The following is a 24,029-nucleotide window of genomic DNA, read 5'->3' on the forward strand; positions in this document are numbered from 1 at the left end:
TGTTGACTGGAATACTCTCTTTCAAATTCTGAAGGTGGCAGGGGTCAAATACAGGGAGCGAATGGCTATTTACAATTTGTACAGAAATCAGATGGCAGTTGTAAAAGTCGAGCGGCATGAAAGGGAAGGAGTGGTTGGGAAGAGAGTGAGACAAGATTGTAGCCTATCCCCCATGTTATCAGTCTGCATATTGAGCAAGCAGTAACGCAAACAAAAGAAAAATTTAGATATGAATTAAAATCCATGGAGAAGAAATAAAAACTTTGAGGTTTGCCGATGACACTGTAATTCTGTCAGAGACAGCAAAGGACCTGGAAGAGCTGCTGAACAGAATGGACAGTGTCTTGAAAGGTGGATATAAGATGAACATCAAGAAAAGCAAGATTAGGATAATGGAATGCAGTCGAATTAAATTGGACGATGCTGAGGGAATTAGATTAGGAAATGAGACACTTAAAGCAGTAGATGAGTTTTGCTATTTGGGGAGCAAAGTAACTTATAATGGTAGAAGTAGAGATGATATAAAACGTAGAGTGGCAATGGCAAGGAAATCGTTTCTGAGGAAGATAAATTTGTTAAAATCGGGTATAAATTTAAGAGTCAGGAAGTCGTTGCTGAAAGTATTTGTATGGAGTGTAGCCATGTATAGAAGTGAAATATGGACAGTAAATAGTTTATTCAAGAAGAGAATAGAAGCTTTCAAAATGTGGTGCTACAGAAGAATGCTGAAGATTAGATGGATAGATCACATAACTAATGAAGAGGTACTGAATAGAATTGGGGAGAAGAGAAATTCGTGGCACAACTTGACTAGAAGAAGGGACCGGTTGGTAGGACATGTTCTGAGACATCAAGGGATCACCAATTTAATACTGGAGGGCAGGGTGGAGGGTGGAAATAATTGAGGGAGACCAAGAGATTAATACACTGAGCATATTCAGAAGGATGTAGGTTGCAGTAGGTACTGGGAGATGAAGAAGCTTGCACAGGATAGAGTGGCATGGAGAACTGCATCAAACCAGTCTCTGGACTGGAGACAGCAACAACAACAACATGGAAATAGTATTAAAAAAATAATAATAATTAAAAATAACAGAACTTGTGCTGACATTTCTAAAAATGCCACATATACATACAGAATGCACACTAACTATACAGGGTGTTCATTTTAATGAATACATTGAAATATCTCAAAAACTACACATCAGACCAGAAAAAGATATAATTCCAATTTGTCTGTCTTGGAGGAGGACATCAATGATACCAAACTTGACCTGCAACTCCATCCCATGCATTGGTTAAGGGAGCTACTTTGAAACCCTGCTTTTTATTGCAGATTATGATTCTATAACAAAATCTACATAAATTTTGTCTGAGGTATTTTCTTCATTTCACTACAGATGGCACTGTAATCAGATGGCACTGTAATCAGATGGCACTGTAATCAGAGGAATAGAAATGCATACACAATCATAATTTATGACATGCTACTTAATTGCCCTTGAATACCCAGTGGAACACGGGACCCAACCTTCATGCCATGAGGGTAGGACAGTCCGGTATCATAACTTCTAATTGGTAATCCATTCGCAACATACTATTCCTCTGACATATCAAACAGGGGACTACTCAATGGCACTGTGGCCATGGCTTGAGGCAAAAGTAGTACTGCCAACATAAATAACATTAGTGATCTGCATTTCAAATAACTGTACACAAGACAGAAGCATATGAGCAGGGATGTCAGTTCTGATGCAGTTGACCATGTTGTCACAGCCTGTCGACACTTGCTGGTACAGCATATCTTTTAAATATCCAGACAGAAAAAAATCTGGTGACATAAAATCTGACAACCTAGCAGGTCAATTAATAGGGCCACCTCCTCTAACCCACTGGCCAGTGTAAACATAGCCCAATACTGCCCGAGCTTCAATTGCATAATGGGCTGGGCAGCCATCATGTTGAAAACACATACGTTGTTGAACACCCATGGCAATATTTTGCAGTAGTACCAGTAGTTCCTATTCCAAAAACATTCAATATTTGCATCCATTCAATGTGCCATTGATCAAATATGGATCAATGAGTTTGTTCCCCATAACCATACGTTAACCAACCAAGGATGTTGATGGTCAACTCGCTGTAACCAGTAGGGATTATCTACAATCCAGTACCACATGTTATGCTGGTTAATGCTACCTTGGTTTGTGAATGTAGACTCATCAGAAAGTAGTACGATGTCAAAGAATGTGGGGGTCGTTGCATTTGTTGATGTGCCCATTCACAAAACACTACCCAATTATGGAAATCAGCATCAAGAAGTTCTTGATGCAGTGACACGAAGTATGGATGATACTTATGATGATGCAGTATTGTGACAATATTAACTACGGACATACTGGAATCATGGTGTAATTGTTAGATGCTTATCCATGGGTTACAGTACACTGCCATTATTACAGCTATTTCTTTAACTTTTCTTGTAACACATTTCTTTTGTTTCCTTTTTTCAATTTACAGGCTGCCATAAGAGATAAAAGTGTTCAGAGGCTTCTAAAAGATAGATCAAGAGTGAGCTTTCTCTGGAAAATACTCAGCATACACAGCAACAGCAGTCTCAGCATTTCTCCTACATTCTCCATAAATTGCGATCATTTCAATTTTTTCTTCTTTTGTTGTAATATTCATCATCCAGTTGCACATCTATTCTGCAAATGATAGGCAGGTCTGCAGGCAATAAACACTGCACAAGTAATGTAATGTTTAGAGCCATTATCTGTTCAATGTCTGCACAATACATGAGATTCAGTCACAGTGTACTGCCTGTTATGATATGTCGTAGTTTGCTAGATGGCGATGGTGGTGGCTTGCCGAATAGTCCCCTATTTGACATATCCAGGAATACAATGTTGCAAATGGGGTTTCCAATTAGAAGTTATGAAATACTGGCCTGTTCTACCCTCACAGCATGGAGGTGGGGTCCCACGTGTCATTGGATTTTCAAGGACCATTGAGTAGCATGTCATAAATTATGATTGTGTACCCATTGCTATTCCTCTGATTATAGCGCCATCTCTGGTGAAATGAAGAAAATGTTTCAGACAAAACATATGTAGATTTTGCCACAGAGTCATAATCTGCAATAAAAAACAAAGGTACCCACTGAAGATTTTAAAGTTGTCACCCCCCCCCCCCCGCCCCTCCCCCTCCACACACACACACACCATGCACCAGGTGCGATGGTGTTGGAGATAAACTGGTAATTCACTGCTTATACTTTTAACAAATATTCCTAATATGTGGCTTTTTATTGTTTTTTCATTCATATGGCTATTGTTTATGTGGTCTTTGTTAGGATGGTGGTTTTAAAAAGTTATTTATTGATTTAGGTCCATTGGTTTAGTTTACTAAAAAGTCGGAATGGGTATAATTTAGTGACAATTTTGTGTGTGCTGTCATAATGTGCCATATGACTTCCAGAGTGGCATGATAGGAGCTATGTCACTTACCTAATTCTTGTTACACCTGTTGGTTTTGTAATTGGTTTACAGCATGCAATATTATTTGTAATAATAGTGGATGTTTGGAATTAGCATGATGACAGTGGTTCTATTTTTAGAAGTTTTAGATATGCTGATAATGGGGATATTAGTTTGGAGCTTAGCCAAGAGGTGGCATACGCATTGCACCCGCTTATGTGGTGGCAATACTGCCCACCGCCTGGCACTTTTACACTGGTGTGTGGCTGGTAAGTACTGATAAGCCGAAGTCTTTATAGAAGGGTACTACAGTGTACATGCTGATGACTGAAGGTGCAAAGATTATGTATTCTTTCTTTATCTGGTTCCAGTGCATGAAAGTCCAGCTATTTCACTCTTTGCAGAAACATGTTAGACACACTCTTAACTGTATATCATTAAAAGTAGTATAAATAAAATAGAAAGAAACATTCCACATGGGAAAAATATATTAAAAACAAAGATTCCATGACTTACCAAATGGGAAAGTGTGCCGATCTACCAGCGCTTTCCCGTTTGGTAAGTCATGGAATCTTTGTTTTTAATATATTATAAGTAGTGTTGTGGTTCATGTGATGTAGAGTCATTAATAGTTGATCTTTTGATTTTATTTGCAGCAGTCGCACTTTTTATAAATGGGGTTTAATGTGTTTTTATGTAGGCTGCCCTGCTTTTGGAGAGGTTTTCTGTCCGGCCTAGGAATGTATGAGACGAATTTTCTGCTTACATGCTACTAACCACAGAATCTGTATATTAACGTCTATTAGTTGGACATTCTGTACCTATAAGTTGTATTTTTTTAAATATCATTGCAAGTTCTGCATTCTTTTTAAGAATTTGACATTTTGTGGTTGTCACAATTTAGTTATAATTTTTCAGATGAACCTGAAGATGGGATTGCTGTCCTGAAACTTGCTTGTGCTTTCATTTTTGGAAAATAAAATTTATTCAGACATTTCAATAACAACTGGTACTTACACCAGCCGTGGATGTCCCATCAAGAGAAATGTGTGACAATAGTGGAGGTTTGGTAGAATGGGTGATTGGGTAATTTACATTTCACATCCTATGGATATATATTCTGAAACTTTTTGAGGGCACAGAGGCACATGTAAGTCTTCTCGCACAAGGTGACACTATTCTCTGCCCAGCTAAAGTGCTCATCCAACGTTACATCCAGATTCTTCAATGGCACTGGAAATCTGTCAAAAAGTATGGAGGGCAATTGTTAACAGAATTCCAGAATCCTGTACTTGCTAATTTCTGATGGAATACTAAGATATATAAAGTCAAAAGGAAACTCACTGTTAGTTAGAAGTAGTATTTGTATGAATACTGGTCATATTGTCATAAATCCAGGGCAAATATTTTTCATCAGACAATGGATACAACATAATCATTTAATTATGCTGAAGCTATATTTAGGTTGATGAAAGAAATATCTGACATACATATAGACAGTGAAAGCACTTACAGGCTCTCCTTTTGTTCCATCCATTCCCCTATCCCCTTTGATCCCTGGGGGTCCTTGGAGACCTGGGCTGCCAGCTGGACCTGGAGGGCCTGGAGGACCAATTACCTGCAACAGCAAAAATGTTTTTCAAAGCTGGTGTCCTAGTTCCTGGTAAAGAATTTATTTTCCATAAGTAGGTTTTCCACCTTTTAATACCTTTCTCATGACAATTTCCTTTCAGATTTAACATAACCCTATGTATGAATAATTATGTATGCAATATTCATACAATTACACAAAAATTTCTACTGTGGGTAGGGAAAGTGATAAATTTCATAACAATATCTTAATATGAATAACTCTACCAATTTCACAAGAATACTCCCTTTACCCCTAGGCAGCTTTTTATCCAAATTATATTGGCCTGATGATTATTACTTTAATTTATTCTTATTTTCTTGAAACAATGGGTCACTGTGGCAGTGCAGTGAAAAATCTGTGGAGGTGGTTCAAGAAATTACTATTTCAATAAATAAATAAATAAAAATAAAAAACCCTCTATTTTTTATTGTTCAGAAACTAAAAGAAATCATGCATGAATTACTTACCAGTTAACTACGGGAAATACAATCTTTTGTTATTTATTGGTGCAGAAAACATACATGTGGTATAGGAACACATCATGTACACAAAATGCACAAAGCTTGATGTGGACAACAAGTTAACAGTTACTTAACAGCAACAGTATTCCACTCTGGATATGTTCCACACTCCTGTCTGTAGTGGGGCATTATTATTGGCTTCTCTGTGTACTTCCATCACTTCAATCTTCTCCACACCAATCCTCAATCCAATCTCACTGACATTCTCGGCTAAGTCCATTATAATTTCTGCTACCTCTTCCTCTGACTCCACTTTGGCTGCAATGTCATCTGCATATCTCAATGTCTGTGTCTTTGCATTAAGCTTCATCCCTTTGCCCTCTGTTTTCATTTCTTGAATTACTTTCTCGAGGACCAAAGGAGGATTCCTTTGACAGTTCCTCCTAGTATTCGAGTTTGGCTCTCACCTCTGCTGCACACACCTTGACCAAGTTGATTAACTTTCTTTGTCTACCATGCTTTTTCAGGATGCTGTAAATACTTAACCTGCGTATACTACTATACGCCTTTGAGAGAACTATGGATGTTATCCGGATGCATAGGTTGGATTCACAGCAGTTCCCCAAGATTTGTCTCATGGTGAAAATTTGATCCACAGTTGATGTTTCTGCCTGAAAACTTGACTGATAGCTTAGACCAATGTCTTCAGCATAAGACTTCAGCTTATCAAGAATTATTCATGATAGTATTTTGTATGGAACAGTTAGCAGAGATATACCGCTATAACTGCTTCAGCTCCTTTTAGAGTTCTTTTCCTGCAGTGAAATAATTGTAACTGATTTCCTCCTTTCTCCATGCTTCACTTACAAGACTGTATATCTCTTTCTGAAGAGTTTCATCTGCTGCCTTTAACATCTCTGCCATTATCCTAGCTTCTCCTGACATCTTATTATTCTCCAGTTTCTTAGTAGCTCTAACTACATCATACTGACTCATTTCAGTTTCTTCTTCCTCTACACCCTCTGCAATTATTCCTTTTGGGGAGATATTGTCAGGATCTTCAGCATTCAACATCTTCTCAAAATATTCCCTATTCCTGTACAGACCCTTTTCCTGGCATTTTTCTGTTGTCAAATTTGTATTTGCCCTCTCTATTTCATTAACCATATTGGTCATGAATTTTCTTTTCTCTGTGCTCAGAATCCTGTTTGATCCTCATTTTATGTTCTTGAATGCTTCCTGTTTTTCTGCATGGTTTCTATTCTGCATTAAAGTCTCCCTTACTCTCTTCCTGGCTTTCACAGCTTGTTCACATGTATTACTGAACCATTTCTTCTTGGGTGTTGGATTTTTTCCACCCAGCATTTCTTTTGCTGCTTCAGTTATGGTGGTCTTTATATCTTCCACATTGATCAATAACATTTATTTCATCCCTGAGGTTTGATGCCAGGACTTTGGACTTGTTATACACTCTGATATTATACTGGTGACACAACTCTGGATCTTTATGCTTCTCAGCATCAAAATATCTCTTGACCATGTTGTTTCTCTATATTTTACAGTACAATTGTAGTTTTCCAATTACTAGCTAATGGTCAGTCCCTACAGCAGCACCTCTGTGAGATCTAATATCTAATACCTTGCACCTCTCATCTATAAGTACCTATCATCTACAAGCAAACAATCAATCTGATTGATAGTATTACCACCTGAGGTGTCCACGTCCCTTTGTGTATCCATTTGGGGAGGCAAACTGTCGAGCTCACCACAAAGCTCTGAGTTAGTACAAAAATGATTAGGTATAGTTCACTGTCATCTGTTTTTGCATGTTCTGCCTCCTTCCTAATTGTTGGTCCTACACAGGTCTTTCTATCTCACTTTGGCACTGAAATCTCCCAAAATGACTTTAATATTTCTGGTACCAATGCTTTCACATTGTTTTTAATTCTTCATAAAATCTACTTTTCTCCTCCTTATCACTTGTTGGTGCATATGCATTAACAAATGTTACATTTCCATACCTATTCCTTTTAATGAGACATGACATCCTCTGCTGACTGCACACTTCACTGTTCTACAGTCAAGCCTTCCATTCTCTTCATACCATACATAAAAGATTAATGATTTATTCTCACATAAAATCCCTTCCCCACACAATCCATTTTCTTGTAATGCAGTGGCACTGACTTTATATTCCTCCAATTTGGACACCACAATTTTGGTAGCTTCTGGCCTCTGTAGACTTCTAACATTTTATATGCTGACTTGTAAGCCAATTCATATAGTCATTTTTGTCTTACAGTGTCTCATCCTATTCTGAGTCACACTTACATGATTTTTCATAAATTACTATGAGTATTATTTCAGTTTGTCAATGGAGAGGGCAATTTTTTTTCTCTTCTATCGTCAGTTGTAATTTAATACAATGAAAGAAGATGATATAAGAATTAAAAAATGTTTGAAAAAGTTGACACTGTTGGCTTACAATTTTTTATGCTTTAATTTCCATTTTTAATAACTACTACTAAATATTTCCAGTTTTTTAAAAAACTCTTCTATATTAATTGTGCCCTCTTTTGTGGGTGTATTTACTTTCATTTCGCTTCTGTCAATGAATATCACTCTGCTATCTGTCTAATTTCAAATGGTTGTTTTTATGGCCTTGTGTGCATGCTCCTAGATATTTTGTGGCAGTGGCTCTTTCCAGTGATTTATATCTAACAGTGTAATCAAAGACATGACAAAGGTGATGGAGACAGGTGGTGACTGACACAGAGTGTCTCTAATCTAGACTACTCAGAGATACAGTCAATATGTATGAGTGCACAGATCTGTTTAGAAACACTGATGCTTGCCCCACTTTGGGAGGGTCTCTAATATGATCAGAATGTTGGTGGTTAATCTGACTAGTTAGTTGTACCCTTATGGTAAATCAAACTTAGCAGGAAAAATAAATTAGCTGAAAAAGAATGAAAGCTGGACAAGGGATATGGAAAAAAATGGATGTGATGAATATCAATTACAGACTAGAAACAAGAGGAGCTCTTGTAACCTCTGTGTTAGCACATGCTGAAAAAGACATTGCTGCTTTCACTGAAACCCAGTTATCAGATGAAGGTAAGATGACTGAGGGCAGCAGATTCGTTCATCCTTTCGAAGGGGAAGGCAGGTGGAGAACATTGTAATCACAATGTTGGTTTTGCAGGAAAGACTAGTTCACTCAATGAACACTGCCTTCCTCCCATTGCTTTAAATGAACAGATCATGATCTTTCTCATCCCTATCTCTGAAAACTACTACATTACACTCAATCATCATGACAACACCTAATAAATATAACTCTAAGAAGCATTCATATGAGCAGTTGAGCTCTGTTCTTTTGAAGTGGCCACAGTCAGGTGAACTAACATTACTTGCTGAAAACTTAATTTAGGACGTATTATGAACCACACCATACTGACACAACCAAATAAAGAGTAGTGAACTGCACTGGCAACAGAGTCCACTTCTTGATATTTGTGTAGAGCATGAGCTTTTTATCACTATCATCCAGTTCTTTCTACTAAACTGCTGCAAACTTAAATGGAAGCATTTATGCTCTAAATACTGTCATCTTCTTGATTGTAGTGTTACTAGACAATGTCTGAAGAAAGAAATCATTATCATAAAGGGGGCCAGAAATACTGAAGATATCTGGACTGAAAAAAGGTCATCTCAAGTTTCTTGTCAATTACGAGCTTCATGCTCACTTCATAACAATGCTGATAGAATAATTAACATCTCAAAACTTCAAAATGAAACTGTGATCGCTGAGTACCAGCTCAGTATTATATCAGCCAACTCTGCATCCAATTACCATGGAGGACAGCTGCAGTGGACTACTCTTGGAGACCTCATCATGGAATTAGTAAAAAAACTTTTGGCTTCACTAAAGAAAAAAAGGAAAAAGAAGCAGAAACTGGTTTTATTAAGCCTATACAAAAATTTTAGCTTTCATTAATGCGAAAAGCCACCCTGCCTCTACTCAGAATTCATCCTTTTAACGGCTAGAATTGTGATGGAAGACGAATCACCAGAATCTAGTCAGGCCTTGCTGGAGTGATAACACTGGCTCTCATCAGATCACCAAAGTTAAGCACTGTCATGCTGGGCCAGCACTTGGATGGTGAACTCAGCCCTTGTGAGGCAAACTAAGGAGCTACTTGATTGAGAAGTAGTGGCTCAGGTCTCGTAAATTGACATATTGTCAGGAGATGGGTGTGCTGACCACACAACCCCTCCACATTCGCATCCAGTGACTCCTGTGGGCTGAGGATGCCAAGGTGGTTGGGCCTTCATGGTCTGTTTGGGCAGAGTTTAGTTTTTTAAGAGAGTTTTTCTGTAGAATACATTCCTGTAAACAATGACTGAGAAGTTTATAATTTGTATGTGCTGCATTGTCAGTGACCTATATAATATTAGTGAGAAAGCGGTTGAATTGGCAAATGCAAGTTATTTGAGAAATTTAGGAATCCCTAAAGTTTCATGAACAAAAATCCTAGTGTTGTCTATGTATGTTGGGTAAAAGAGTACACCACGGCTGATTCAATTAACAGATTTCAGAGGAACACCCTTCAATGTCCCATGGAGTTTGCATTCAGCTGAAGTGGAATTTGTTTAAAACAAAAACTAACTGTCTGTTTTATGCTAAAGATGGCAATTTTGAATTTCTTTAAAACAGAGGACAGAAACAACAATTGTGATGAAAGGCTTGCACAGGACACAACAGAGGAAGGATGAATGGAGAGATACCAAATGAAGACATTTCTGCTCTCTTGGAGAACTACACTCAGTAGATGCAAAGTGTCACACTGACCTCTAAAAATAGTTCTTCATACATTAAGTATGTATACTGAAGAAAGAGGACATCCTGAGGATGAAGCAGATATTCAGTTGGTCAAAGTGACATGACACATGCCAGTTCACCTTAGACAAACTGCTGGAGAAAGTTTCTGTTACAATACCCCATATGTATGTGGACTGCATAGTTTACTGCACAATTTGCACCAGAAAAACTGTTGTGTGTTTTTGTAGATAGTGTAATTTTTTTTAAATTGTGTGTGGTACTCTTCAAAGAGCAGAGACGAAGAAGCAGAAGGGAGGGAATCATAAAAGCAGCTGCCACAATAACAATGGATCCCACGGCCACATTACTGCCATTCACTCTCAGTCATCTATATCTCCGATAATACATGCTGTCACACTCATCATTCACAGCAAATTTAGATCAACAAATCTAATCAACCTACTTACTGGTTTGGGACTCAGCGACACTTATCAAGAAGTGCATCAGCTGGAGCAGCCAATTGTTTACCATACTACAGAGCATTCCCCAAGTGTTTTAGCCTTTCAATGTGTATTCCACAATGCTGATTTCATTATACCCACTAGCAGTGGCTGGAATACTTTTCACACTATGAGAGGAATCAAATCCATCACTCCACCCTTACCTCCACAGCATGAAGTGATCCACAGGCTTAAATTGGCTCCCTCTGCAACAGCAGTAAGTCATCTAGGTGTTGAAGAATGTTAGATACTTGGAAAATGGGCAAGCAATACATTATGGGAGATTACTGTTTAGTACTTCAACATGATCAGTCCCATTCCATATCTGTATTTCATGTAGTGTTAACACATTTTGTAAAAATAAGCATCCCTGGGCATGTCTGCACACTGCACCACCACTGATGTATAACACATGCTGTGGAATGGTCAGTATAACTTCATGAAACACCATGTAGTTGCTCATTGTATTGAAGTGGTGTAGAGTGATTGGGGTCTCATCTGCTCACTTTCCACTTTGTGGACCTAGGAGGGAGCCTTGTGTGTTGATTGAACCAACTGGTAACAAATTTAGCAGCTCACCTCTGAACTGCTTCAATGTCTTCCCATAATCAAATGAGGTGGACATCTCAAACATTCAGGTAGCACTCAAGAATGGGTTGCATTAGTGAACTGTATGTGATCTCCTTCACAGATCAACCACACTTTCCGAAAATTCTCCCAATAAACTGAAGTCAAACATTCACCTTCCCTACTACCATCCTTATGAGCTTGTCATGTTTCATACTACTTTGCAGAGTTACACCTAGATATTTAATCAATATGACTGTGCCAAGCAGTACACTGTATGTTGTATTTGAACATTACAGGATTGCTTTTCAGACTCGTCTGCATTAGCTCATATTTTTCTACATTTGCAACAAGTTGCTCTTCTTTACACAAATTAGAATTTTTTTCTAAGTCACCTTGTATCCTCCTACAGTCTCTCAAGATGACACCTTCCCATACACCATAGCACCATCAGCAAACAGCTGCATATTGCTTCTCATTCTATCCATCAAATTACTTACACATAGAGAGAATAAGAGTAGTCCTATCACACTTCCCTGAGACACTCCTGACAATACCCTTGTCTCTGATGAACACTAGCTGTTGAGGACAGTATACTGGGTTCTATTACTTAATAAGTCTTCCAGCCACTCACATATCTGGGAACCTATTCCATATGCCCATACCTTTGTAAACAGTCTGCAATGTGGCACTGTATCAAATGCTTTCCAGAAAACTAAGAATATGGAATCTGTCTGTTGCCCTTCATTCATGATTCACAGGATATCATGTGAGAGAAAGGCATGTTTTCTAAATCCATGCTGATTTGTGGACAGAAGTTCTTTCGTCTCATGGAATTTTATTATATTTTGAATGTTGACATGTTCAAGAATTCTGCAGCAAACCAATGTTAAGGATCCTGATCCATAACTTCTTCAAGACAGTTCTTCTGCTCTTCTTCTGTATGGGAGTCATCTTTGCTTTCTTGCAATCACCTGGGACTTTGCACTACGTGAGAGTTTCACAACAGATGCAAGCTAAGTAAGGGGTCTATGTTATAGAGTAATCCCTGTAAAACAAAACTGGGAATCCATCTGTACCTGGTAACTTATTTGTTTTCAACTCAATAAGTTGCTTTTCTATACAGGGATGCCTATTACCTTGTCCACAATACAGGATTTTGTTATGATGGTGAAATGATGGTATGGTTCTATAATTCTCCTGTGTGAATGATTTCTTAAATGTGAGATTTAAAACTTTAGCTTTCCTTTTTCTTCTATTGTCACATCAAATTGGTGAAAGAGTGATGGGCTAGAAGCCTTCAACTTGCTTAGTGATTTTACATAGGACCAGAATTTTCTTGGGTTTTTCATAAAGATCTTCAGCTAAGGTATGATGTTCACAGTTGTTGAATACTCCATGCATCAATATTTTTACAGATGTGTGAATTTCTAGTAACTTTTGCCTGTCATTGTTCACGTGTTGCCCGCATCTCGTGGTCGTGCGGTAGCGTTCTAGCTTCCCACGCCCGGGTTCCCGGGTTCGATTCCCGGCGGGGTCAGGGATTTTCTCTGCCTCGTGATGGCTGGGTGTTGTGTGCTGTCCTTAGGTTAGTTAGGTTTAAGTAGTTCTAAGTTCTAGGGGACTGATGACCATAGATGTTAAGTCCCATAGTGCTCAGAGCCATTTGAACCATTTTTGTTCACGTGTTCTTTTTTGAACTGAGAGTGTAACAGTCTCCGCTTCCTTAGCAATTTAAGAATTTTGTTATTAAATCATGTTCGATCTTTTCTGTCCTTAATCTTTTACTTGACACATACTTCTCCAAGGCACAATATACAATCCATTTAAACCTTGACCATAATTTCTCTACTTCTATCATATTGGAATCAAATGATGTCCATTTTTTTCATGCAGATTATCTTGGAGAAGGTCAATCTGCTTGAGGTGCCTCACTACATTTAGCTCAGATTATGTTCTAAGATTCTATAACAGGTGGATGTCAGTGACACTGGAATACAAGGAATGATGATTAGGGTTTAACATTCCATCAATGACTAGGCCATTAGACAAAGAGGACAAACTTCCATTAGATAGTGATGGGAAACAAAGTTGGCAATAACCTTTCAAAGGTGCCAACCCAATATTTGCGTTAAGTGATGTAGCAAAATCATGGAAAACTGTATATGAAATCAGTGTCCTACCACCAGACCATCTCCCTCAGTAATAATTTTATGGATCACTTTTGCTTTCATGCTTGTAGTTGGGTGTGACATGTTCTTCCTTCCAACTACTGGGAATGGTTTCTTGTTCAAGGGATCTATGATACAGTATGGTTAAAAGAGGTGCTAACTCAGTTGCAAACTCTGTACAGAGAATCTGATAAGATTTTCATCAAGCCATGGTGTCTTGTTCTGTTTTAATAATTTCAGTTGTTTCTCAACACCACTGACACTAATAAATAAATCACTCATCTTTGAAGTGGTGCAAGAATGAAACTGGGGATGTACTCCTGGATTGTCTTTTGTAAGGGAACATTTAAAAATGGAGTTCCACATTTCTGTTTTTTCTTTCATTAACTTCAGTTTCAGTTCCTGTGTCATCCATGAGTGTCTGTGAACTAACTTTGTTGCCAAAGACAGCCTTTTCATATGACCAGACTTACTCTGTGTTTTGTGAGATATCAACATCATCAACAGGATTCCTTTCTAGCAAGATCTTCAACAAAATTCAGCTGTGGTAGCCATTGACGGCTTTGTATATTGCCCTACTGAAAGCCAAATGTATCTCATTTAGCATCTCCCTATCTACAGCCCTATTCCTTGTTTTAATCCTATTGTACATTAGTTTGTCCGCAGCTTGTAGTCTCATGGTAGCATTCTCGCTTCCCGAGCCCAGGGTCTTGGGTTCAATTCCCGGCGGGGTCAGGGATTTTCACCTGCCTTGAGATGACTTGGTGTTGTTGTGTTGTCTTCATCATCATCATTCATATCATTCATCCCCATTACAGTCAGAGGAAGGCAATGGCAAACCACCTCCACTAGGACCTTGCCTAGTACGGTGGTGCGGGTCTCCCGCATCATCCCCTACACTCTTTCACAAAGTATGAGACTTCATCATCATCAGATTAGTTTATGTTTCTTGATAAGGTCCCTCCCGTCAAAAACTGTTCTAAAAGGTACATAACTATTCAGTGCTTGGCTAACTATTTTCTGAACTTGAGCAACAGATGTTCTACATGCTCATGCTCAGAGCTATGCTTTCCGAGTTCTTCCATGACACATGACACACCTGCTGATTTATCTACTTCACATTGTGGGTTTCACTCTTGTAGAGGTGCCAATGACATGATATTTGTGTCAAATAACAACAAAAGAAATGCAGCGAACATCCATGACTCCTATTTGTAGTGTTATATGTTCTTTGAAAACCTTTGACATTACATCAACAGATGTTTTGTAGGTGATTTTAAGATACTTTAATTGTCCTCCACATATTGTAGTTCTCATCAAAGCTCACAACAGATGTATGACTGCTGAGGTTCTGTATGAAAGTAACGTCTCAGAGGAAGTTTGAATCACAAATGAACGTAAACAAGGCTGTAGACGTCTATATACAATTTTTGCCCTCAGCTTTGTGATCATACTTCATAACCCATCAACTACAAACAACAGCGGTATGAGAATTAGATACTAGTTTCATGATGTACATTTTAATAAAGCCACACTTCACCGAAGAAGATTCACTAAATTCACTCAGGCCCAACAACAGAGATGCCATTTGAGTGATTTGGTCTGACTGTGAACACTGAGAAAGCCAAAGTGCTTGCAGAACCTCTGCACTTCTATACACTATGATTAGGAACATCTGGAACAGATAGATCATGTGGAAGCATTCTAACAAAGAATTATACTCTCAAAAGGAATGTGGAAACATAATTTTCATTGGTCACATGGCGTCTCAATGCCTAACATTAGAACATTCTCACTGAAGATGTAAGTGTAACCATCATATTAATGGAGAAGTAACAGGTAGTTTCTGCCTCAAGCCTGCTTTACAGATGTGAAACTTGACCTCATTAGAATTTAAAGTGCTTTGACTTGCAGGACTTCAGAAAATTATGAAGACCAATTGGGTGAGCAAAGTAAAAAAAATTACAGTTCTCTTTAAAACAGGGATACATAGCATAGAAACAATAATATTTACTGACTTGCATTCAGGGATTGTCCATGTACAGCATATGAGTAATGAAAAATTTACTCAATGAATCTTCTATGGGTGACTCAGTGAGTTGAAATGTTCACATTATTGGTCAAGTTCATGTTCACCCTAGCTACTTTACATTTGATGGCTATATTTATGGATAACTGAAGTATACAGCTATAAGTGCCAGGAAGACCACCACCTGCTTTAACTTCTAGAACAGATATTCAAATGTGCCATCCTTTCAATTTTCCAGGACTAATAGGTCAGATTTAATGATTATATTGAAACCACAAGATTGAAGGACCACACAGAGAACTGACTTTTTCAATGATAGTATAATAATACACTAAAAAATAAAGATTCATAGTCTATTATTGAGGTAAAAAATATTTTCTACATTGAATTTTAATTATTTGCTGAAGCAGAATAAACATTTCTGTGGTAACTATCTAGCATTTTAGGACTGCATATCACACAATTCTGAATTTTCTATCAAATATTACCTAATGAAATCTGTGGGTCTAGCAGTAATAAGGTGCAATCAAGATATAATTCCATCAAGGTCAGTAATACTGTACTGTTTATCATTCTCAATATACCAATACAAAAACAAATTTGCATCAACCATTAGCCTGACAGTGTTTAGGCACATTTTGGTAGAATCAGCAGTGATTAGGATTAAATAAAAGCATATGCAATGCACAGAGAACATTAAATATGAAAATTCAGTGGAATTCAACAGCAAAATTAACAAATACTGATGAGCATTTGTCATACTGTTCAAATATCTACAGTAAAAACTGTTACAGGAAATAAAATAGCATAATAGTGTATAACCTTAACAATGCCAAATGAAATCATATGAAACACAGAATAAATATTTGAAATTTTCCCTCCAGTTTATCTGCAAAAGACACTGCTTACAAATAACTTGTGTACTACATCTAGAGAAAGTTTATGAAAGCACATAATAGCTGGTAACAACATAAACCAGTAGGCTAAAGTGTTTATTGCTCAAAAGTACAAGAGACATGAAGGAATACATCAGCTCTTACTAAAGAAGCTGCTCAAAAATACCCAAAAACCACTCCACAAATGGAATATAAAATTACTTGGCAGTTTTCTACAAACCACTCACAAGCAGCATAACATACAGACTTAAGAAGTGTTGAATACCTTGATATATTACAAGCAGACATTTTTGAAGACATATCCATGATAAGAAGATTAGTAAAATATAATCAAAAGAGTTGATATAAAATTATTCTGCACCTTATACTTTAACTAGAATGGTACAAAAATTGAAATAGGGTAGTAATACACGTTGAATGATCGATCAAAAGCAATGTTCTCAAAATCAGAATAACAATGGCTACTAAAACAAAGTGGTACCATAACATAGAAGACGATTCTAAATGATTGTTGGGATTTTGCAACATTTTTAGAGGCAATGGAAGATTATTCTTACTGCAGTGATGACATATATGATTTACAACACTACATTGATTTAAATGTGTAATTTGATTTTTTTATATTTCAACAATCATTTAGAATTACCATACAAACATAAGCAAAACTAATCTACAATTTCTAGTTATCAATTATCCTGCTAAGTTCTTGAACTTACATATTCTGTTCCACTTCCTTCAAACGTTCCATCACCCTGAAACAGATTTTCTTTCTCAATATTTTTTCAAAACTGAATTGATATCATTTATTGAGTTTTCAAAATTATAACATTCTTGTTTTGTAAAACTAACTATAAATAAACATTATACACAAGACCATGCAATATTTGTATTATAATTTCCATGCATTTACAAAACCACTCTTCTGAGATGTATGAAATTAATGAAATATGGTAGTCAATCTATGTCAAATAATCAAAGTAATATTCTGCCAGCATGAGCAGAAAATAAAATAGGAGAATTGCAATACTCCAAACAATTAAGTACTGATTTTGTGTTAATATTTTACTCCCTGTTGGCCAGTATGTAACAAGACACATTTCAAAAGTCAAAGTTATGAAAGGTGGCTGAACAAATTAATTCTTATATAGTGAAACACAAATGTACTTTGCACTCTAACATATCACTTCTCCTGTGATAGCCTTATTAACTAAATCTCTTGATCACTGATAGTAATGTCATGTTACAGCAGTTAAAAATTTGACTCTGTCAACCTTTGTATGGTCAAATATCACACTTTTGTGCATGAATGAAAATTAACATAAGCTAAAATCATTGTAGGTTATCAAGTAATACTTATAAGTAGAGATGTATGATTATAAATGTCACCTAAAAGATTTAGGATTTCTTGGGCATTAATAGTGATAGTATAGTAGAAATCAAAACTACCTGAAATGATTTTGGAGTGAAAATGTACAGAAAATGATATTATTGACAACACAAGGAGACAAAAGAACAAAAATAATTATGAATAGAGAGAATTTGGGCTGTGCGTGATTGTAACTAACTATAAAGAATGATAGAAAGCAATTAAGGTGCAGTACTGATACTAATTTGAGAACAGAATGAGAAACATTGGTATTCTGTAAGAGGAGGAAGATTTTAGGCAGCAGCATGGAAATATGATGTAGGAAGAGATGGATTAAGTGTTTTGTGTATAGTGACCTGTCCAATGCCATAACTTGGACCATAAAGAGGGAACACAGGTAGTTGTTAGAGACTTTTGAAATACTGACATGGTGGAGAATGTAAAAAATAAAATGGATAGTGTAGTTTATTAATATTGATGGTACATCGATATCTTTCCTGCATGAACAATGTCAGATACTTATTTATTAATTTTTATTTCAACATATTTATGTTAACTCTGTTTCAAAATACCAACTTTTTTTTTAATATTTTGTTTCACTTTGAACTTATGATATCGTGACAGTGTGGCATCATACTCCTCTGTTTACAGTTGCCACGATGGATTAGTCAACAACCAGTGACTGTAAATAGATGGGATCTGTACTGTCAAGAGCATTATTGGGTTTTATTGTAATACAGAAATAAAGAACTAAATATATACCTGGAATTGAGTTATCTAATTAATGTACTTAAAATGGGTAATCTCCATTAAGTGTTGGTTTATGGAGGATGTGCTTTGCTCACACTATTAATATTTGTATTCAGAGGAATTATCCACCCAAGAAATAATTAACATACACTGATTTATTCAAAATAAATAATGGAAGTCAAGATTTTTACTTAAAAAAAAAAAAAAAAAAAAAAAAAAAAAAAACAGTTTGCCTCTCTGAAAAAGAAATTATAATAACACTACAATATATGAAACAAAATATTATTAATCAATCTCATCAAACTTTTAATAATCGTTGGATGCTACTCACCCCCAATTTAATACTTATGAAGTTTTGTTCTGCATGTGAAAATAATTAATCTTGAAACAGTATAGCATTCTCTACTCAGAATTGTCAGCCAAGCCAGCCTAGGAGGGTAGTTTGAAAAGTTTGTGGAATTACCATAAGATGTAATAGAAAAGAACAATGAAGTTTCCTTGTAATAGTACATCATCCTTTATGAGTACAAATGTGATGCATCAGTGTTCTGAGTACAGGTCTATGATGTGGAGGTTTCTCTGATTTTGTTCACATATAGTGATTTGAGAAGATGGAAATAAACAAGAGTTAATCAGTGATAAAGTACTTTGTAAAGAAAGGCATCAAAGCAAAGGAAATTCGTTCTGATTTTCAGATCACACTGGGGGTGACACTGTTCCTTTGTATTCAACTGTTGCCAAGTGGAAAACTGAGTTTAAATTTGGTTGTAATGATTGATTCATGTAGTGGTTGCATATGCAAAGGGAAGAGTGCTCACTGGCCACACACACGTCTGCTGGAAACAATGAATGTATCCGAGATGCTTTGACACAGAGCACTCAGAAGGCCACAAGATAGACAGGCTATGAACTTCAACTTCCTCAAACGCTGCTCTGGTGCATTCTGTAATGACACCTGCATATGAAGCCTTACAAGTTTCAGTTACTGCAGTAGTTGCTTCCCAGCGACCATAACAGACGATATGAATTTTACATTTCAATTCTCCAAGATATGGCAGGTGCACTTTTTGGTGACTCATCTTACTGGGTAAATTGACATTTCATCTATCGGGTAAGTAAATCACCATACTGTAAAGATTTGAGGTTCACAAAATCCTGGCAATATTGTTAAACATGAAAGAGACTCACCAAAACAATGTGTTTTGTGTCATTTCTGTTCACAAAGTTTATGAACCTTTCTTTTTTGTGGAAGAAATTGTGAGAGGAATATCATATCTGGACATGCTGCAAAACTGGTTGTTCGCTCAGCTTCATTATGTATATCCACATATCCACACACACACACACACACACACACACACACACACACACACACACACACACATACATACATACAAATGCAAACACACAGAAGACAGAGTATTTGTCCCACTTATTTGTCCTTCTTATGGCAACTACTCTTCAAGAGCTGAGAAATGAAATTATTAAAGCTGTCAATTCAATAAATGGGGACCTGATGTTTCATCTGTGGTTACGCTTTAATTAAAAGAAGATAGATACTCTTTTGTCTTTCAGAAAGTGTGAGCTACTTCCATTGGAACATTCATGAATACCTGACTGCTGGTCTATATCTACATCTACATGGCTACTCCTCAATTCACACTTAAGTGCCTGGCAGAGGGTTCATCTAATCATTTTCATATTACTTCTCTACCATTCCACTCTTGAATGGCGTTTTGGAAAAAGGAACACCTAAATCTTTCCATTCAAGCTGTGATTTCGCTTATTTCTCCCTACATAGGGGGGTGTCAACAAAATATTTTTGCATTCGGAGGAGAAAGTTGGTGATTGAAATTTCATAAATAGATCTCGCTGCAAAGAAAACCGCCTTTGTTTCAGTGACTGCTACCCCAACTTGTGTATCTTAGCAGTAACACTCTCACCCCTATTGTGCGATAACATGAAATGAGCTGCCCTTCTTTGCACTTTTTCGATGTCCTCCAACAATCCCACCTGGTATGGATCCCACTCCGCACGACAATATTCCAGCAGAGGACACACAAGTGTCTCTTTAGTGGGTTTGTCACATCTTCTAAGTGTTCTGCCAACAAAGCACAGTCTTTGTTTCGCCCTTCCCACAATATTATCTATGTGGTCTTTCCAATTTAAGTGGCTTGTAATTGTAATACCTAGGTATTTAGTTGAATTGACAGCCATTATATTTGTGTCATTTATCATATACCCAAAATTTATTGGATTTCTTTTACTAGCCATGTGGATGACGTCACACTTTCTTTGTTAAGTGCCAATTGCCACTCTTCGCACCATACAGAAATTCTCTCTAGATCATTTTGTAATTGGAATCAATTGTCTGATGATTTTACTAGACAGTAAATTATAGCGTCATCTGCAAACAATCCAAGGGGGCTGCTCAGATTATCACCTAGATCATTTATGCAAATCTGGAACAGCAGAGGGCCTATGACACTATCTTGCAGAGTGCCAGATATTACTTCTCTTCTGCTCCATGATTTACAGTCCATCATTATGAACTGTGACCTCTCTGAGAGGAAATCACAAATCAAGTCACACAACTAAGACAATACTCCATATGCACACAATTTGATTGATAGTTGCTTGTGAGGAACGGTATCAAAAACCTCCTGCGAATCTGGGAATATGGAATTGATCTGATATCCCTTGTCGATAGCACTAATTACTTCATGGGAATAAAGAGCTAGCTGTGTTGCACAAGAATGATATTTTCTGAATCTGTGTTGGTTATGTATCAACAAGGTGATTCATAATGTTAGAGTACAGTATATGCTCCATAATCCTACTGCAAATTGAGGTCAGTGATATGGGTCTGTAATTCTATGGGTTACTCCTATTTCTTTTCTTGAATATTGGTGTGACCTATGCTACTTTCCAGTATTTAGGAACAGACCTTTCGTCAAATGAGCGGTTGTATATGATAGCTAAGAAAGGCGCTATTGTGTCTGCATACTCTGAAAGGAAGCTGATTGGTATACCATATGGTCCGGAAGACTTGCCTTTCTTAACTGATTTGAGTTGTTTCACAACACCTAAGATATCTACTTTTATGTCACTCATGCTAACAGCTGTTCTGGTTTCGAATTCTGGAATATTTACTTTGTCTTCTTTCATGAAGGAATTATGGAAAACTGTATTTAGTAACTCCACTTTAGTGCCACCATCATCGGTAACATTTCCATCGCTATCGCACAGTGACAGTATTGACTGGTTTTTGCCACTGATGTACTTTACAAATGACCAGAATCTCTTTGGGTTTTCTATCATATTTTGAGACAATGTTTCATTGTGGAACTTATTAAAAGCATCTCGCATTCACGTCCACACTAAATTTCAAACTTCTGCGAATATTAGTCAGTCTGGGGGGTTTTGCATTCTTCTGAATTTGGCATGCTTTTTTCGTTGTTTCTGCAACAGTGTTCTGACATGTTTTGTGTACCATGGTGGATGAGTCCCGTCTCTTATTAACTTATGTGGCATTAATCTATCTATTGCTGTTGATTTTGTATCTTTGAATTTGAGCCATATCTGGTCTACACTTACATAATTAGCTTGGAAGGAATGGAGACTCTCTTTTAGAAAGGCATCAAGCGAATTTTTATCTGCTGTTTTAAATAGATATATTTTGCGTGTATTTTTAGTGGTTTTGGTTGATATGGTTTTGAGCCTCGCTACAGTGACCTTGTGTTCACTAATCCCTGTATCCATCATGACACTCTCTATTAGATCAGGATTATTTGTGACTAAGTGTTTGTGGCTGTGTGCTATCGGAAAGCTGGATTTTTTTCATGTATGCAATGTATCCATTCATACAATCTTTCATCCCATTCTGCAAATCACACAGAGAAGGGTAAAATATAGGGACAAGGAATCAGTCAAGATATATATTAGCAGAACACAAGTAAATCAGCAAATATAATCTGTGCCCTGTATCAACAATAAACTATCACTATATCGCCTAATACTACTTATGTTTATGCCAGCTAAATTAAACCAATTAGAAAGAAATCTGCTATTGTATATCGTCAGTTGTTGTTGTTTACCTTCTGCTGTAAGGTTAATATTTACTTGATTACATAGGTATTTCGAAAGCGAACAGTTACCTTCACTAGCAAACAGATAATACCATTTGCATTACTACACATCATGTAGCTTTACAATAAACACTGTAACTTGCAGGACAGCTAACAGAACTTTTTAATCCTTGAATATAAGATGCCCAGAAAATTTGTACATTGTTTTGCTAATTAATTATGTTCTTAACTTTCTTTCAAATTGATAGTGCTTCCCAATACCCTGCTTTATGTTAGTCATAAGCTTGTTGAAAACCTTTGCAATGGAACACAAAATTCCACTCTGTTCCCTAGACACTAAGATAAAGTCTATACAAAAATTATTTTTGTGTCTTGTGTTGTCAACATGTAGAGCATGGTTCAGCTGAAACTAATTTTTACTGTCAGTAACAAAACTCACTAAGCAGTACATGTAGTGCAAAGTGGAAGTAACAGTTCCAAGAACCCTCAAAGAAGACATGTTTACCTGCTTCACACTTTATTCTTACAACTCATTTCTGCTGAAAAAAGACTGTAGTTATATTAGGTCTGATATCCAAAAATTCCATAATAAAACAGGGAGTAAACACAGCTACATAGGTCAACACACTTGCCTTTATCTCAACACAATGAGAGATACTGCTATGAGCAAAATATGATTAACACAGCCCCATTATTTGTTTATCTAGAGTTCACTCCATTTTAACTTGTTTGGTAGACTCCAAGGAATTTTACACAGTGTATTTCATTTAGTGTATGACCATTAATGTCCACTTCTGGTGCTAAAAAGTCATTTTTGATTTTTTGAAATTGCATATTACGAATTTTTTTGAGATTAAAACATAAATCATCATCATGAACCAATTGTAAGACTGTTCAGCTATAAGCTGCATTAAAGTTGAGTTTTAATTTTTGATTGGAATGCTTCTTTTGTCAGTTAACATCACAGTTTTTTAACTGCTGTGGCTAGGTCAACACTCCTTAGTTTACATAAAGGCCTTCCAGCTATCAAATTTCATTAGTAAGGAATTAAATATAATAGTGATTTTCCTTCTTTAATGGTGAATGTTATTTATAATTTCTAAAGTAATGCTGTTCCTACATAAAGCACATATCACATAAATTATAAAATGGTTGAAACAAATTCCCCCCACAAAACTTCATTATTTAGATGATTCAATTTGTTGTCCTGATTGTAATGACCTAATTAGTTTCATCAGAGATAATGGCCATCAAAAGTTATTGC

At 36.7% G+C, this 24,029-nt stretch overlaps 1 protein-coding gene across 1 annotated transcript in view; it reads right to left on the minus strand.

Moving 5' to 3' along the window:
• The window catches only part of LOC124760357 (collagen alpha chain CG42342-like), a 641,799-nt gene that overhangs the window by 235,770 nt on the left and 382,000 nt on the right, over nucleotides 1-24,029 (minus strand). The window contains exons 16-17 of the mRNA XM_047249099.1: nucleotides 17,278-17,313; nucleotides 4,993-5,097 (exon numbers count right to left, since the gene is read on the minus strand). Of these exons, the coding sequence (XP_047105055.1) occupies nucleotides 4,993-5,097; nucleotides 17,278-17,313 (141 nt within the window). The remainder of the gene's footprint in view (nucleotides 1-4,992; nucleotides 5,098-17,277; nucleotides 17,314-24,029) is intronic.

This window comes from Schistocerca piceifrons, chromosome 1 (genome assembly GCF_021461385.2).
Source record: "Schistocerca piceifrons isolate TAMUIC-IGC-003096 chromosome 1, iqSchPice1.1, whole genome shotgun sequence".
Taxonomy (NCBI): Eukaryota; Metazoa; Arthropoda; class Insecta; order Orthoptera; family Acrididae; genus Schistocerca; species Schistocerca piceifrons.